The sequence below is a fragment of the Chironomus tepperi genome, unplaced genomic scaffold (assembly GCF_022539635.2).
Source record: "Chironomus tepperi strain 1889 unplaced genomic scaffold, CSIRO-AGI_Ctep_v1 contig_409, whole genome shotgun sequence".
Lineage (NCBI taxonomy): Eukaryota > Metazoa > Arthropoda > Insecta > Diptera > Chironomidae > Chironomus > Chironomus tepperi.
In genome coordinates, this window is record NW_027226531.1 from 637,338 (window position 1) to 653,545 (window position 16,208).

The 16,208-nt window shown below is 35.5% G+C and overlaps 1 protein-coding gene across 2 annotated transcripts in view; it reads left to right on the plus strand.

Annotated features, from left to right (window-relative positions):
• Window positions 1-15,925, plus strand: part of LOC139096980 (CD109 antigen-like) — a 31,191-nt gene extending 15,266 nt beyond the window's left edge. Inside the window, exons 1-9 of one of the 2 annotated variants that reach the window (XM_070648743.1) lie at window positions 4,970-9,265; window positions 10,079-10,700; window positions 10,853-11,015; window positions 11,185-12,281; window positions 12,652-12,919; window positions 12,980-14,010; window positions 14,382-15,491; window positions 15,585-15,738; window positions 15,803-15,925. In XM_070648743.1, coding sequence (XP_070504844.1) covers window positions 9,202-9,265; window positions 10,079-10,700; window positions 10,853-11,015; window positions 11,185-12,281; window positions 12,652-12,919; window positions 12,980-14,010; window positions 14,382-15,312 — 4,176 coding nt within the window. In that variant the 5' untranslated portion in view covers window positions 4,970-9,201 and the 3' untranslated portion in view covers window positions 15,313-15,491; window positions 15,585-15,738; window positions 15,803-15,925. Of the gene's footprint in view, window positions 1-4,969; window positions 9,266-10,078; window positions 10,701-10,852; window positions 11,016-11,184; window positions 12,282-12,651; window positions 12,920-12,979; window positions 14,011-14,381; window positions 15,492-15,584; window positions 15,739-15,802 lie in introns of those variants that run through there. The other variant, XM_070648744.1, reaches the window with a different exon arrangement.
• Window positions 15,926-16,208: the final 283 nt, after the last annotated feature.

The window sequence follows — 16,208 nt, forward strand, 5'->3', positions numbered from 1 at the left end:
TTGATTATAGTCCTGGATATCAATGAATTTGACCTTAAACCACTGTGTACCTCTACATCACGCTCCCCAACTCGTCTCAAGTGCCCTACGTAATAAATGAACGTCCCCACAACATTTAGTACACAACAAACTATCTAGGTCACCTCAATCCTTACAAAACACTTGAAATACAAATTTCATTTATTGGAGCTTATTTAATTTATTTTTTTCACACATTTTGATATCAAATGACATTTTAATACCAAATAAGAACCAACTTTTAGTTCTAATATTAAATTAAATACAGCAAGAATTACAATTTATTTATTTTCTGACTTACAAAATGATTTTCTTGATAGCATGTGACTTATTAATAATGAATAACATTGTGGATATCCTATTTAGAGATGTCAAATGGACAATCTCATTTGTAGGCAGACTGTGGTATGGCAAAAGGTTTGATTTGTTTATGGTTGTTGATAGGATTGAGGTAATTAATTGAATTATGAGGATGGAGTGAGAAGTTCTGGATGTAAATATGGAAAATTTTGGAATTTTTGTGGTTTTTGTGGGTTAATAAGCTCCATCTTGCCTTTCTACTTAGTTTCGTACTTTGCAGACCATACAGATCAGTTGTGATCCATGACAGAGGCTTAGCCAGGGGTTATGTGTACAATTTAAGGTGGGGATTTGAGATTTTGGACGTAAAATCCAAGAAAATTGAAGATTTTTCCAGTTTATGGAGCTGGGGTTGACCTCAAAGTCCCTAATACGCCTCTGAGTCATGGCATCTCCCTCATATGTTCCCTAAAACTAGCTCAATTGCTACCCATCACTTACCAACTTCCAATACCTTCCTAGCATCTTCTATGGCAGTTGTGGGCAATCTACCACACCTTGGGCATAAGACTTAACTAAGACAAAACACAGCCTACGTTCCATAGCATTTTCAAAGCTTAATGCCGGCACACAGGTTGCCCATCACTATATAAAGCCTCACTGTAATTTTACGTCACATCTACACATCACCATCCATTTTTATCTGCAAAAATTCCACACACAACATCCAAAAATGCACAAAAAAAAATTTCCTCACACTTGACCAAATAGAATCCAGTAGCCCAACACAAAAAATCCAGCACAAGTCACATTCCAATCTTACAAAAAAAAAAGCCATCAAAGCCAGATTTTCAAGTTTTGTAGCTACTCACATGTACATAAGTGCAATGGAATTATAATTAGCATAAACATTAGCATGGAATTCCATTGCATAGCACACAAAATGTACTTCGTATGAAGTTTTTTAAGGTTTTGAAATTCAAATGTCTCGCCTTTTTTTCAATTGTAAATAAAATGTGTACAGTACAGACGTTGTGACCTTTTCGTCGATGTTGAAGAGATTGTGGAATTTGATGAAGTAAAAATTGAATTGAATTTGATTGATTTGTTCTCGATTTCTTGGTTGGGGGAATGCTAAGGTGAGGATTAGATTTTTTTGAGGGGATTGTTGACTAGAATTTGCATTTTTAATGAATATTTCAAGGAACTTAAGCTGAATTGTTGCATTTAAACTAGTTTTGATTTACAGTTTCTGGTATGAGGCATGTAAATTTAATGTTCAGACATGATGACTAAGGAATAGTTGAAGTAGACTAATATATCCATAATCCGGCTTCAGAGTTAGGAGTTGAGACGAATTTTATATAGAGAATCTAAACTAGTCGTAGGCAAATTCTCCATACCCAGATTGTCCGAGAAGTCCCAATCTTGGTTTGGGAAGTCCACTCTGAAGTGTCCGTTTCTATTGAAGTGTTTGGATCTAATAGACTCCGAATACCAGTGGATGCCCCTACACATTAGTATCGTGCCAACTCTGAACTTAACCATATCCATCATCTTTGATCACTTTACTATTCAGCACTAAGAAAATCACCAAAAATATTCCAAATTTTGAGATTTTCTTTGCAAATATCCATCAATTCCCCATCAAATAATTGACTTATTCCCAATCTAGTCAAAAAAACCTTTCTAAAGTTCCCTCTCCAAACCCCATTCTCCCCAAGTTGTCACCTAAATAAAACAATCAATACTCAACTAAAATCCAATAATCTTCCTTAATCTTCCCCCAAATCCCTTTTATATCCAACAAAAAAACTGTGCTAATGCCAAGATTATCTTTACACAAAAAATATCAATTTCAAAAACACTTTTTTCAGCACAAAAAAAAGTTAAACAACAAAAAACAGCTGAAAAATATTGAGGAGAAGTCAAGGCACAAACAAAACAAGTCTTTTTTAAATAAAAGCGTGAAATAATAAAAAAAAAGAGTAAAGAATGTGCTGAATGAGTGAGGAAGAGAAAACACGTTTTGTTGTGTGTTGATGAAATTTTTTAGCGTAAAAGTTTTTTTGAAATGTGAACTTAATGGGATTTAAGAAGAAGAAAATGTTGAATTTTTTGAGTATTTTGGTGGTCTGTTTTTGGGGAATTTGAGGTGGATTAGGGGTTGGAATTCTGGGATTTAAGGAACGGAGCTTGAAGTCATCTCGACTTCAATCGACTTTTCCATAAAAAATTCTAGTGGACCTCGAGCCCTGGGATTCAGGAAGCTAAGTAGGATGTCAAAATGGGGTCGGACAACTCAGAAGAGCAACTCTGGCAATTTTGTCATTTTTACTACTTTTGTCACATTTTTGTCTCTTGACTCACTTGAGTTGTCCACTCTTGGATGTTACTGTGTGAGTCTTAGGGCACGGATGGATTCAGAGGAAGGAAGGAGAGAGGCTGCTAATCTTTTAAAGACCAAATCCCAAAAAAACCCAAAATTTTTTGTATTTTCTTCAGAAAATTTCAAAATTTCTGGCTATAATCCTGATCTTATGTTACAAAACAAATGGCTGTCCTTACTTCCTCATTTCGCAGGTCGTATGAATCAGTTGTGACCCATAGCCTCTCTCACATGGCGCCTAAAGCTGACTCTATCACTGGCTTTCGTTTGTCAATTGCAAATACCAAGTGCAATGCTGTCTATATCGACAGCTTTCTTCTAAGAGTTCTTTGGCTAGCTGTCTATTTGGGCTGTCCATGTAGGCTGTCCAACTGCCTCAATCTTCAAATTCTCCAAGTCACTAAGGCTCACTAACACTCCAAGTATCTTCCATAAACACCAACCCAAAACCACTTCAAATTCGACCCCATAAACTCATCCTTCACCTTCATCACTACCTTAAAAATATCAACAAAAAAATAAAATTCCAAAGTAAAATCTTCACTCAATCAACAAGGTGTGGCAATCAAGACTTTAAAAATGTGTAAAGTTAAATCTATTGTTGCTTAAACAGATGATTAAGTTGATGATGATGATGCTTAGATCTTCTTCTTTACAAATGACTTCTTTGTATTTACTTTATTGTGCATGCAGACGAATGAAAATAAATTTAAAATTAAATTTCATCATAATGTGATGTTGTTTTGATTAGGAGGGGTGTAAAGGAGGGGATTGAGGGATTTAATGGGGTTTTGCGGAGTTTAAGGGGAGCTTGCAGTGTCCAGACCTCCTTTTCGTGAACAGCAGCAATGACAACATCTGACTTGCCCTAAAAGGCAAAGATCGTGCTCTATAGAGTAGAACAAGCTTAGAGCAGAGCTTACGGATATGCTAATTTAGTATATTTAAGGTAAGCAAGCTCTCGATAGCATGTTCTGTGTCTGTTAGGGTTGGTGTCAAGTAATGGCTTCAAATTGATCCAAAATCCGGAACCAGGCCTGTTAGACTCTAGTTTGGTGCATGATCTAAGCCGAATCATGCACCAAGTCAGAGTTATGCTGACCTGGCCCTGGATTTTGGATCAATTGATCTCCTCGTCCTATTCACGTCCCTTCATTCCCCCTGACTACATCACATCATTACGACATCATCAAATTCAACTCGAATACTGACTTAAAGAATGCAGAAATAATAATATTAAGTTATGGATTAAGAAGAAGGAAATGTGCTTTTGTGTGGCATTCTTGCGAATTCTAAAGATATACATTTTAATGAATTTCTATTGATTCTTGATGGCACGAGTTTGAGATTTTCTGATCAAGACTTGTTTTGGTTCCTTTTTGAAGTCAAATACAACATTGTTGCCAAATTGTTGCACATTTTCAAGGTTTTTTGGTACAATTTTGACAGATTATGTCTTTAATTGCATGAATTTAACCTTTAATGACCCACAAGTCTGTCCTTAACTTAGCCATCAATTAAAAGTTCATCAACAAAGTCTTCATAATTAGCCCACCCATAACCTTAAAATTCACTCATAATTGATTGACTTCACATCCAAAAAATATACAAATAAATATTCAAATTTGACCAAAAAAGCCACAAATTATCATAATTGACAATCTTCACACGATGCAAAATACCTAACTCAATGTTTTGTCTTATTTCCTAAAACCTTCGTCAAATAAAATCCACTAAAATTGTCAAAATGAATGACACAAGTTAATATAGACATAAATAATCTAAAAGTCAGCAGTTGTGGGGTCGTTTGCTTTTTAAGTAATAAGAAAAATTGACTTTTGGACCCGTCCTCCCCTTCCTGAATGGTAAAATCCCTATGGATCGCAATATTCATATTTTAAGGCAGTTTAGTTACATTAATCAAAGAGATCGGAATTCTCTAAATGATATTCAGGCATAGTACAACAGATCGTAGATCGCAGTGCCTTTTCGTCATGATCGGATCCTAATACCCGAATAGCACAAGGCGGCAAAAAAGACGAAATCCGTCTTTAGGTAGACGTCATGGCGCCGCTACGTCAAATGCACGTCGCGTCATACGCGTATATATCCATCTAAGGCAGTGTTGTCCAAACTTTGTGTTACGACACACAAGTCTGTGACCAAAAGTTATTAGAAATGACATGCTTAGGCAGGCTTTTAGGTGCTGTAGTGGTATTTCTAGGTATTCTGTACAATGAAGGATGCTCTTTGTCTTTATCATTCCCAGATATTTAGCTTCGGTTTCCCATTTGATGTTTTCGTTGAGGAATTTGATGTTGTCTCTAGGAAGTTGCCTGGAGTACCTATTTGTGATGAATAAGGCTTGAGTCTTCTGTTTGTTGAGATTTATTTTCCATTTGTTCATGTATTGTTGTACTTTTCTTCCAGTGTGTTGTAGATGTGTTACAATATCGGCTGAGTTTTCTGCAGAATGATACAATGCAGTATCATCTGCGAAGAGTGCGATATTGTTGGTTGTTTCTCTTACAATATCATATGTGTAGATGTTGTAGAGAGTTGGTGAAAGCACTGCTCCTTGTGGTACTCCGAATTTGATTTCATTGGTTTCTGAGAACTGACCTTTAATAAAAACTGAGAAAGTTCTTTCACTTAGGAAAGATCTTACAGTTTTTATAAGTGGTAGTGGAAACCCTAATTTGATCATTTTAAACAAGAGTCCGTTATGCCAGACTCTGTCAAATGCTTTCTCCACATCTAGGAAGATCATTCCTGTTGATTTCTTCCTGCTTATGCTTTCCTTTGCTGTTTTGATTACTTTGATGAGTTGGTGAGATGTTGATCGTCCTGTGCGAAAGCCACACTGTTGAGTCGGAATGATGTTGTTATCCTCCAGATGCTCGTTTATTCTATTCAGCAATACTCTCTCCAATATTTTGCTTAGGGAACTAAGCAAGCTTATTGGCCTATAGCTGCTCACTTCGTTTGCTGGTTTGCCAGGTTTTGGGATCGGGATTACTTTAGCTTTTTTCCAAACTTTCGGAAAATAGTTAAGTTTGAGACACGTGTTGATGATGAACTTCAAATATTCGAAGCCTTTTGGTGGAAGATTTTTGAGGAGTATGTTGTTGACATCGTCTAATCCTGGTGCTTTAGGATTTTTCAGATTTCTTACAATGTATGAGATTTCCTCTACATTTGTAAGTTCTGTGCAGTCACTATTTCCTCCTTCCAATGTTTCCTTCACTGCGTTGTCTACTTCCTGGGTATGTACTGGGTTGTTGTCCTCAAGTGGATTTTCGTGAGCTTTACGAAAATAGTCACTGAGAACGCTGGCTTTTTCCTTATTAGTGATGAATGTTCTATCTGCATCAATCAGCGGTGGCATCGATTTTGAACCTTTCTTGCAATGCTTTGCAATCCTCCAGACTGTTTGGTTTGATGGTTGGATTTCTGAAAGCCGCTTATTCCAGTTTGTATTTTTGAGTTCCTTAATTTTGTCTTTGATGACTTTCTGTAGGATGTTTAATTCAGTTTTGATTTGATTATCTCTGCTACGTTGCCATCTTCGTCGAAGACTTCTTTTCGTCCTGATTAAGTCTTTGATTTCTGGTGTGAGCTTTGTCGATTCAAAGTTGATCTTTCTCTTCTTCACAGTTTTGTTTCTTGAATCCATGATGAGTTCTGAGAATACTTTGATATGATGTTCTATCTCCTCTACGGTGTTGCATGGGTTTTCCAGAGTGCTGTCTTCGATGCGACGAGTTATATACGATTTGAATTTTTTCCAGTTGGCATTTCTGTAGTCATATCTGTAAACTGTGTTGTCTGTTCTGTCAACTTTGGATGTCCTGATTTGAAAATACACAGCGCAATGGTCACTCATTGCCTCTGTGCATTTTAGTTCTGTAGTGTTCAGACTGGAATTTGAGAGCATTAGGTCGATTGTTGATACAGATTTCGTCGGATCTTCTGGATAATACGTTGGTGAATCGGGGTAGTAGATCATGAACTCCCCGGACATATCCTGTAGTATTGTCCCGGCTTTGTTTGCTACGTTGCAATTCCACTCTCGATGTTTTGCATTGAAGTCTCCGCAGATGTAGTAGTTTCCTCTGATGTTTGTTATTTTGTTGATGTCATCTCTTAGATGATCGTCTATTTCCCTTCCTTTGCTTCCTCCTGGAAGATAGACGGAGAGGATGTGGCAGCTTATTGATTCGTTGATGAAGACTTTTATTCCGATGCATTCTATTAGCTTTGTGTTGTAACTTGGTTGAAGCTGATGTTTTAGATTTCTTTTGACAATGATCGCAACACCACCTTTTGGTCTATCAATGCGATCAAATCGATGAATTACGTAGTCAGGATGCGAGTCTACTTTGGAGTTTGGTTTTAGGAATGTTTCCGATATGCACGCAACATCAACGTTTTGCATGCTGAGGTAGTCGAGAAATGCTAACATCTTATCTGCAAGGCTGTTAGCATTCCAGTAAATTACGTTGATTCTTTGGTGACTACAATCCATGTTGACTCATGTAGATTTTGGCAACTTTTTGGCCGATGGCTTGTTGTATCTGTTCCTCTTTTAGGTACTCTGGCTTTTTGGTGATGATTTCGATGAATGAGTTGATGAAGAACATGCATTCATCGATTGTGCCTTGGGCTGGTGAAATTTGTTCCTTTGTATTACCACTGGATGAAGGTTCAGGATCGACCTTGTTTGTTTCCAAGGTTAGTGAATTGAAGTCTAGGTCCATAATTTCTACAACCTGTGTTGAGTTCTGTTGATGATTGTTATTGGTCTTTGGCTTTGACCTGTTGTTATTTCCATTCCTTCCCCTTCTCCTATTTCTTCGGTTTTTGTTTTGATTTCCCTGATTTGAGGGTTTCTGCTGTGGATGATTATTTTGTGATTTTATGGTGACTGGTGCGGAGGTTTCAGAAGCTGGTTTTCTAGATGTTGTTGGTACCGGTTCTGGGATACTCCTAGCTGGTCTTTGTGATGTAAATTGATCAGATCCGCCTGATCGTTCACCTGCTTTTGATGTTGGTGGAGCATTCCTTTGTTGTCCAGCAGGATTTCGTGAATTCCATTGTTGTTCACCTGATGGTCTGTTTTGATTTCGGTTGTTGTCGTTCATTGATTTAGCTTTCCACTTCTCGATTATTTGTTTCCTGATGTTGCATTCTTGTGAGATTGATGTATGTTTCTCGCCGCAGAAGTGACACTTTAGTTTTTCGATTGGGACCTTGTTGGTTTCAATCGAAATGTAAGGACAGGTTTTTGAATCATGCTGTTCAGAGCATCTGAAACAGATTAGTGGTTTGTTACAACCACGTTGTCCATGACCAAACTGCAAACATTTCGAACAGAAAGAAGGTCCGTTACGCCTGTTGTTGTATTTAGCCCATTTTACTTTGAAGCCGTAGACACAGTTAACCTTTCGAAGGTTTTCCAAAATGTTACCTTCCTGTACTTTATTAAAATACAGAAGGTAGTTCTGGTCGTCGTCGTTTTCGTGTCTCCTTTGTTTCATTGTCATTTTGACAATTTTAACTGGTGATATGTTTTCCGTTTTCAACTCCTTTTCCAAGTCTACGATCTCCATCATTGGAAGTCCGTAGAGCACGAATTTCATTTGTGGTTCCTGGTTTGCATAGGTGTGAAAGTGGTGTTGTTTTTCTCTGAGGAGTTTGATGAATCTGTCGTAGTCGTCCCAACTCTCCGTTGATACAACTTTTGTTTTGAGTTTATCCTTTTTGACGTTGATCATAAAACTCCTGGGTTGGTTGTTGATCTGGTTCATCAACCTTCTGATCTCCTGTCCTCCACCACTAGTTATATGGATCGGTGGTGGTTTTGGTTTCTGCTGTGATGTTACGTTGATGTCTTTCGATGATGATGATATTTCACTTTGTTTTGGTTGTTCTGGTGCATTGCTGTTATCTCCGCTGAAGTTGAAAAATCTGTCATCGTACAGATTCATCCTGGCATTTGAGAAGTCAAATTGTTTTTTGTTGTCATCTTTCTTTTTGCTAGCACTAGATATCTTTTTGGCTGGCGCACTGAAGATTTCAAGTTGGCTGCGACGTTTTTCTGCCCTTAATGGTTGGACGAATTGATCCATTGTTGTCTGTTTTGTTTTGAGATTTTCCATCTCAATGTCATGTTGCTTTTCGTTGTTTATATCCTCGGTGATGAGAGTTGTCACGGGTGCTGAATCTTGTTGTTGAGATTCAGGTTGTTTTTCCGAAAGTTTTTGGTTACTTTCCTCGTTGTTGAGATTTGTTGTTGTTTCTACCATTTTGCCGAACAAGTCAAAACACGTCTGAACAAGTTGAACTGAGATTCGCAACTTTAATCTCTGTTGTTGTTATCTGGAGCTTTTGAGAATTTTGAATTAATTGCGGAGCGAATTAAAAACACGTCTGTTCCCTTTGACGGACCGATGTGAACTGATGACGGACCGATGTGAACTGATGCTGTGCTGATGAATAATGAAGGAAAAAAATTTTGTGGAGGAACACTTTTGACAACTGATCTGGTGCTGACAGGTGAGATTCAACTCGTTGAGAGCTCTGTATTTTTTGAATTAGATTAATTGCTCAGTTAATGCGGAAATACACAATTTTTCATTTTGATAATTATTTTCAATGTTTTCACAATGTTTCTAATGTTTTTCATTATTTTACAACGATATTTAATGTTTTTGCAATGTTTATTGATAGTTTTCAATGTTTTCAAAATGTTTTCTTAATCTTTTTCAATGTTTTACAATATTTTACAACGGTATTTAATGTTTTTTCAGTGTTTCTAGAAAGTTTTCAATGTTTTCACAAATTTAATTAATGATTTTCATAGTTTACAACATATTGCAACAATATTTATTGTTTTTACAATGTTTCTAGAAAGTTTTCAATGTTTTCACAAATTTAATTAATGATTTTCATAGTTTACAACATATTGCAACAATATTTATTGTTTTTACAATGTTTCTAGAAAGTTTTCAATGTTTTCACAGTTTATATTAATGTTTTTCATATTTTACAACATATTCGAACAATATTTATTGTTTTTACAATGTTTATTGATAGTTTTCGAAATTCTAACAATGTTTTTACAACGGTTTAATTTTTTTTCAATGTATTGCAATGTCTTCTGATCAAAGTTTGAATTTTTGAAATTATAAATCCATTAAATTGTTGTAAGAGTAGATTGACTTGATCTAGTTCTTAAATAATATTATTAAACTGTTTATATATTATGTAAATGGTAATCAAAAACTGATAGCTGGGTCAAAAATGCGATTAATTTTCTCGATCAATAAGACGTAGGTTTTTTTAATGTTTTACTATTTTCCACTGTAGCTGCTCATTGCATACACGGCAAGGAAGATCAGCACAAGTTTACAACAAATGATATTACAGTTATTTTGGGTGCACATAATTTTAATGTAGATGAACCTGGACGAGTGTATTCTGAAATTTCAAGTATAAATGTTCATGAAGACTGGAATGTAACATCAGAGTCACATGATGCCGATATTGCAATGCTGACGTTAAAGAAGCATGTAAGATTCAGTTCATATATTAAGCCTATATGCTTAATTCCTCTTGAATCGAATATTGCTGAAATATCAGAAGGATATGAAGTCGGATTTGGTCAAAATCAAAATGAAGAGTACGAGAATGATCTAAAATATGTTAAAATGCCAATCGAATTGAGCAATGAAAAATGTTTTTTAACAAATCCTGAAATTGTGAAACTGTCTAGCCTTCGAACATTTTGTGCTGGTAATCGTAATGGATCTAGTGTTTGTTTAGGTGACAGTGGAAGTGGATTATTCGTAGAACATGAAGGTGTAAATTATCTTCGAGGAATTGTGTCAGCATCACTTTCATTTAATTTAAAATGTGATGCTAACAACTATGCAGTGTTCACAAATGTCCAAAAATTTTATTATTGGATTACAAATAGGATCAATGAAAGGTAAGAAACAGAGCTCAAAGTTGATTCAATTTTATATAAAATTCGGACCACCATTGAGCTGTGACAAGAACTATTGTATTAAACAAGATATATAGATGTATAAAATTGCATATAAATTAAAATTTAATTAATTAAAAAAATTTCATTTTTAGATTCTTATATATAACGCAATCTCAAGTATATTTGATCGGATCCAGATGGATAACAGCATCATCAGGAAATAAAATTTTCCAAACAATAAATAAATTCACAGATAAATCAGGAAATGATGTGACCGTTGAAATTCAAGATTTATTAAAAAATACTGTAAATAATGTAAGTATTGTGAATGATGCTAGGTCTTAAACCCAGAAATGATAAGCGCAGACTTATATTTTAAAGTGATATTTGGGCTTATATTTTCGCAGATCAAAACCTATCATCTTGTGGATTAAGTTTAATTTTATTATTATTTTAATTAATTACATGACTTTTATAATGACAGGTCCCAAAAAATGTCACAAATTACAATCTAAAAATGACGGTAAAATCTCAAAATACTTGTAAGGCGCAATCAGTTGACATTCTTAATGTAGAATCAAGTCCAATCGTTTTCGTTCAGTTCAACAAGCCAATTTATAGCTCTAATGAAGCTTTCAACTTTCGAGTGTTTGTATTGACGAGAAATTTACTTCCGGTTGCTAATTATGGTCCAATAAATGTGGCATTTCGAGATTCGGATAATGTCGAAGTTTTGAGATTTAATACAGCTATACTGACGGACCAATTTGGTGTCTTTGAAGACGAAATAAAAATTTATGAACTTTTAAATAATCGAGGCGCTAAGCTTGGAATTTGGACATTAGAAGTGACAGCAGCTGATAGAAAAGTCATCAAAACATTTGAAGTTCAAGCTCACAATAATGAGACAGAAGTTTTTGTGGATGGTCCATCAAGTGTTGCATTCGTTGACCGTAAAATGTACCTGACTATCCACACAAAGGATCCATACGACCGTTCAGCAGTTATTCATGTCGCAGCTAAATTCATCAATTCAGATCTTAAAGAAATCGATAAAATTGTCAAAGAAGTTCCATTGACAGACATCAAGACAGTAGTTCCTCTCGATTTTCAGGATGATTTGGACATTAAGAATCCGGAAGATGACATGGATCTATCATTTACTGTCCGAATAACCGGCGACAATTCAACATCTGTCATTAAAAACATCAAAATGAGGCACAAAGGCAGGAACACGATTCAAGTGATCAGAAAAAAATATTTCAAGCCTGGCTTTAAATTTCCAATAAAAGTTCGTGTTAAGGATCTTGATGGCAAGCCTGACAATTCATTAAATCAACTTAATACGAACATCATGTATGTATCAGGTATGGTTGATCGGCAGACAGGTCAGCCAATATCTGATACGAAGGAAGTTCATACAAACCTTAAGAATGGTGAAGCTATACTTCAACTGGAACCAAAAGATGATACCAGAAAAATTATAGCTTTATTTGAAATCGCAAACACAAAACATACTGAAGAAATTGATAGATTTCCTGGCGTTGCTGAGTATATGCAGGTTACGATGCTTAATAAAAGGTAAGCAGCTCATTTGTAAGCCTTGGCATGTAGATCATGTAGATTGGTTTTAACATTCGAGTACACTAGAGTTCATTAGGGGATACACAGGGGTTTGGCAGAGCACCACAGCAAGTAATATGGGCAGGACTGCAGTTTTCAGTTCCACTTTATAGTTCGTCAAAGGCAGCAGGTCTTTGATTTTGTCAGCATATCTGCAGTTTTGAACGAACCCTATTATATACCTCTACTGTATTTCTCCCGCCCATCCCTTTCAACCCTTTATGTACGCATATTAAATCAGTCTAATGCTTCAAAACTGCTTGCGAATTTCGACCTAACTGTTTTTTTGACCATAAACATTCAAATGTATTTTTAATAATTCTTTTAGCTCAACAGTTGGATCAACAGTCCAAATTAAGGTCATGTCATCTGAAGAAATGGAAGTTCTACATCTTATGATTTTTGGTACCACCGGTATAATCCACAGTCAACAGTTTGATGACGCAGTAGGAAAAGATCTATTTGATTTTCCAGTGAAATTGACTGATGAAATGAGACCTGAAGCACGTGGACTTGTATACTATGCTAGAGCATCTGACGGTGCTTTGGTTTATGATGAATTCTCATTGACTATTGGATTTACGATTGATAATTTGGTGGGTTTGTGTATTAATAGTTAAATTTTGATTTTTATTCCAATTCTGAACTCATTTTAGCTTGAAATCTCAGCACCCGAACAAGCAGAACCAAACAGATCGATAGACATAACTGTTAAAACCACAAAAGATTCTCGAGTATTTCTTATTGTAACTGATGTCAATTCAGCTCTCTTTGACCATGAAAATGAAATCACTAGACCTGCCATTTACAATGAGCTTGTGTATCACCTGAACAAGAAATTCAAACTACCTCCAAATTACCATTTTGAGAAGTTAAATGCATTCATCCTAAATCCAGCTACATATGGATATGACTGTAATGCACCTCAGGCTGATGACAACGATCCACAACCATACTCGGAAATTGACAGGACGTCACACAAATATTTCCCAACAGCTTTAACTGAGATCGTCTATACAGCCTCATCAAGTGAACCCCAAACAGTTCCAATTACATTTCCAGACACAACAACAACATGGAAAATTTATGGAATTTCAGTGCATCCTGAAAAAGGATTTACCGTTGCCAAAACACAGCCTGAAATTGCTGTTAAGGAAATTGAAAAAATGGAAAAATTCAAGCTAGAAATCAGAGGACCAACGTCACTTATTCAGAATGAAGTACGTGACTATTACATCGTTGCCACAAACGAATTAAAGACCAAACTAAATGTATGGGTTTCAATGACTGTTGAGAATGGACATTTTGTCAAACAAGTGAAATATGGAAACCAAAATTGTCGACAACATATAGAATCAACTCAAGAAGCATTTAAATTATTTTTCAAACCCCAATATGACTCCATCTACAAAGTACTCCAAGTTACTTCAAATACTACACAACCAATAAGAATATCAGCAATAATTAGAGAAAGAAATGCCAAAGCTAATGCAACTAGGACTATTGAAGTTCAAGGAAGTGTCAAAAAGTTAGTGAAGAAAACGATTTCAAATACATTGGTAGACATAACTAGTATACATCCGGGATTTGAAATGGCCCTCGTGAATTCAGATCCTTCTAAAAAGTCATTTGCGACTGTATACGGAAACATACTTGGACCAGCAGTTGATGGATTGGAGACAATACTGTAAGTTAGTTAAATAATCTGATGACTGTGTGAAGTTAATGAGTTAAAGACCCTTTGGAGGCTGATTTCTTCAGTACTGGTACAATACGGTATAGGTACACTACTGATATTGTAAATTTTTATTCCTATGCCCTTCTATCTTTGCCCTGTTAATGGTATACTAGCGGTATAGCATAATTACACCCCTACCCAGCTCCTACCGTACCATCGTACTACTGGTGCAACATTAATGCACAACTGATACTGTAGAAATATCCCTTTTTTGTCAGGAGTATCACTGTTCCGTACCAATGGTGTACCTACACCGTAACATACCGTGCTATGAAGATGTGTTAAAAATCTGACGGAAAGTAATTATTTTATATTTTTAGATCCAGGAACATGATATTGGACGAAGATAAAATACTAAAACTCGGAACAGAAGTTGTCATTTATAAATTCCTCAAGAATTTAGGATTAGAAACAAGTCCAAAGGCTAGTACTGCTTTAACTAATGTTCGCAACTATTACAATGAATCCAAGTTAATTCTCGACAGCCTAATTCAATCCAAATCCAATAATATTGGGTTAGTCGCTTTAATTGCAGATATTATGAACGATGCATCCACAATCATTGACGTCGATTTTAGTCTAATTGATAATTCATTGACATTTATTAAGAATAAATCTTTGGAAAATAGCATATTTCCTTATAATGTTGACTTTGACAATCGACGAGACATAAATCCCCAGTTACGTGAATTTATTCAAGCTATTTTGATCACGAAAACTGGACTAAGAAGGAAAATTGAGCAGATTTTTTTTAATGCAGCATTACGTGATTTTTCCGTTAATCGAGGTGACCATTTTAATGCAATACTTGCTTATGCTCATGCATCTAATGGACAATACAAAGAGGCCATAACATTCTTATACAACGTAAATCCCGCCAATATAAAAACAGGATTACATCAACGTGAATTTTCGATTTATGTCGAGACAATTTCCTACGTAATTCTAACAAAAATAATCCTAAATCTAGATCCAAGACTCGAAGTCATTGTTCTACTTGAACACAGACAACCTGAAGGCGGATTTTATTCTCCATATGATACATATTTGGCACTTAGTGCTTTATCAGCATTTTCAAAATATAGAAATATGAGATCACAAGCCTTAGTTTTCTATTTAAACCAACAAGTTCATCAAGTCTATCCGTTTGAATCAAAAACAATTAATGTTAATGGATACAATCAAAAACTTGCATTTGCTCACATGGAATTAGGTTATGTTAATGTGTTTTATGAAGGAACTGACGAATAATGCCAAAAAACACTTCATTTATCCTAAGAGGTGTAAAAGTTCATAAAATTCTTCAATTGTTGGAAATTAATTTAAAGATTAGCTATAAAGCAAGTCCATTTAGCAATTTGGTAGCTGTAGAAGTTGACATACCCGAAGGATATCAATACTATTCCAATTATGGAAATATTGATGTTTTGGTGAGTAAAATACAAAAAACACAAATGCCCCATGCTATATGTGGTATTATTCTAGTAAGACAATAATTAATCAAAATATCATAAATATTTCAGGACGTCGTTCAAGAAGATCAAAAGGTTGTTTTGTACCTAAAGAAATTCGAGTATTTTGTTGAATATTCACTGGTAATAAGATTATCAGAAAAACCTAATGGCACCAAATTCCACAAACCATTATGGATAACAATTTATGACTATTATCGTCCCAGTAAGTCTTATAAATTTGATTCCAATGATCTTTTAAGAGTAATTTCTTCATTTTTATTCCTCAGATGTGAAGGATGTCTATCAATATGATTTGTTGTGCGTTACTTGATTTGCAGATTAATCCAGTGGTTTGCATCTTGTGTGCCGCTGCAATAAAGATTAATTTGACTGCTTTTTACATAAAATAATTTGTGTCATATTTTACTAAGCATTCCAGGATTATAGACAAGATCCAACAAAAATCATTGATTGTACGTGATTTTTTTGTACCACAGTATTAACTGAGTGCCCATTGCATTGTATCAATCCAGGAGACTAAGGCACCTGAACCCTAGAACTCTAGTGTGAAGGCACCTGAACCTTAGAACTCTAGTGTGAAGGCACCTGAATCTTAGAACTCTAGTGTGAAGGCACCTGAACCTCAGAACTCTAGTGTGAAGGCACCTGAACCTTAAAACTACAGTTTAATGC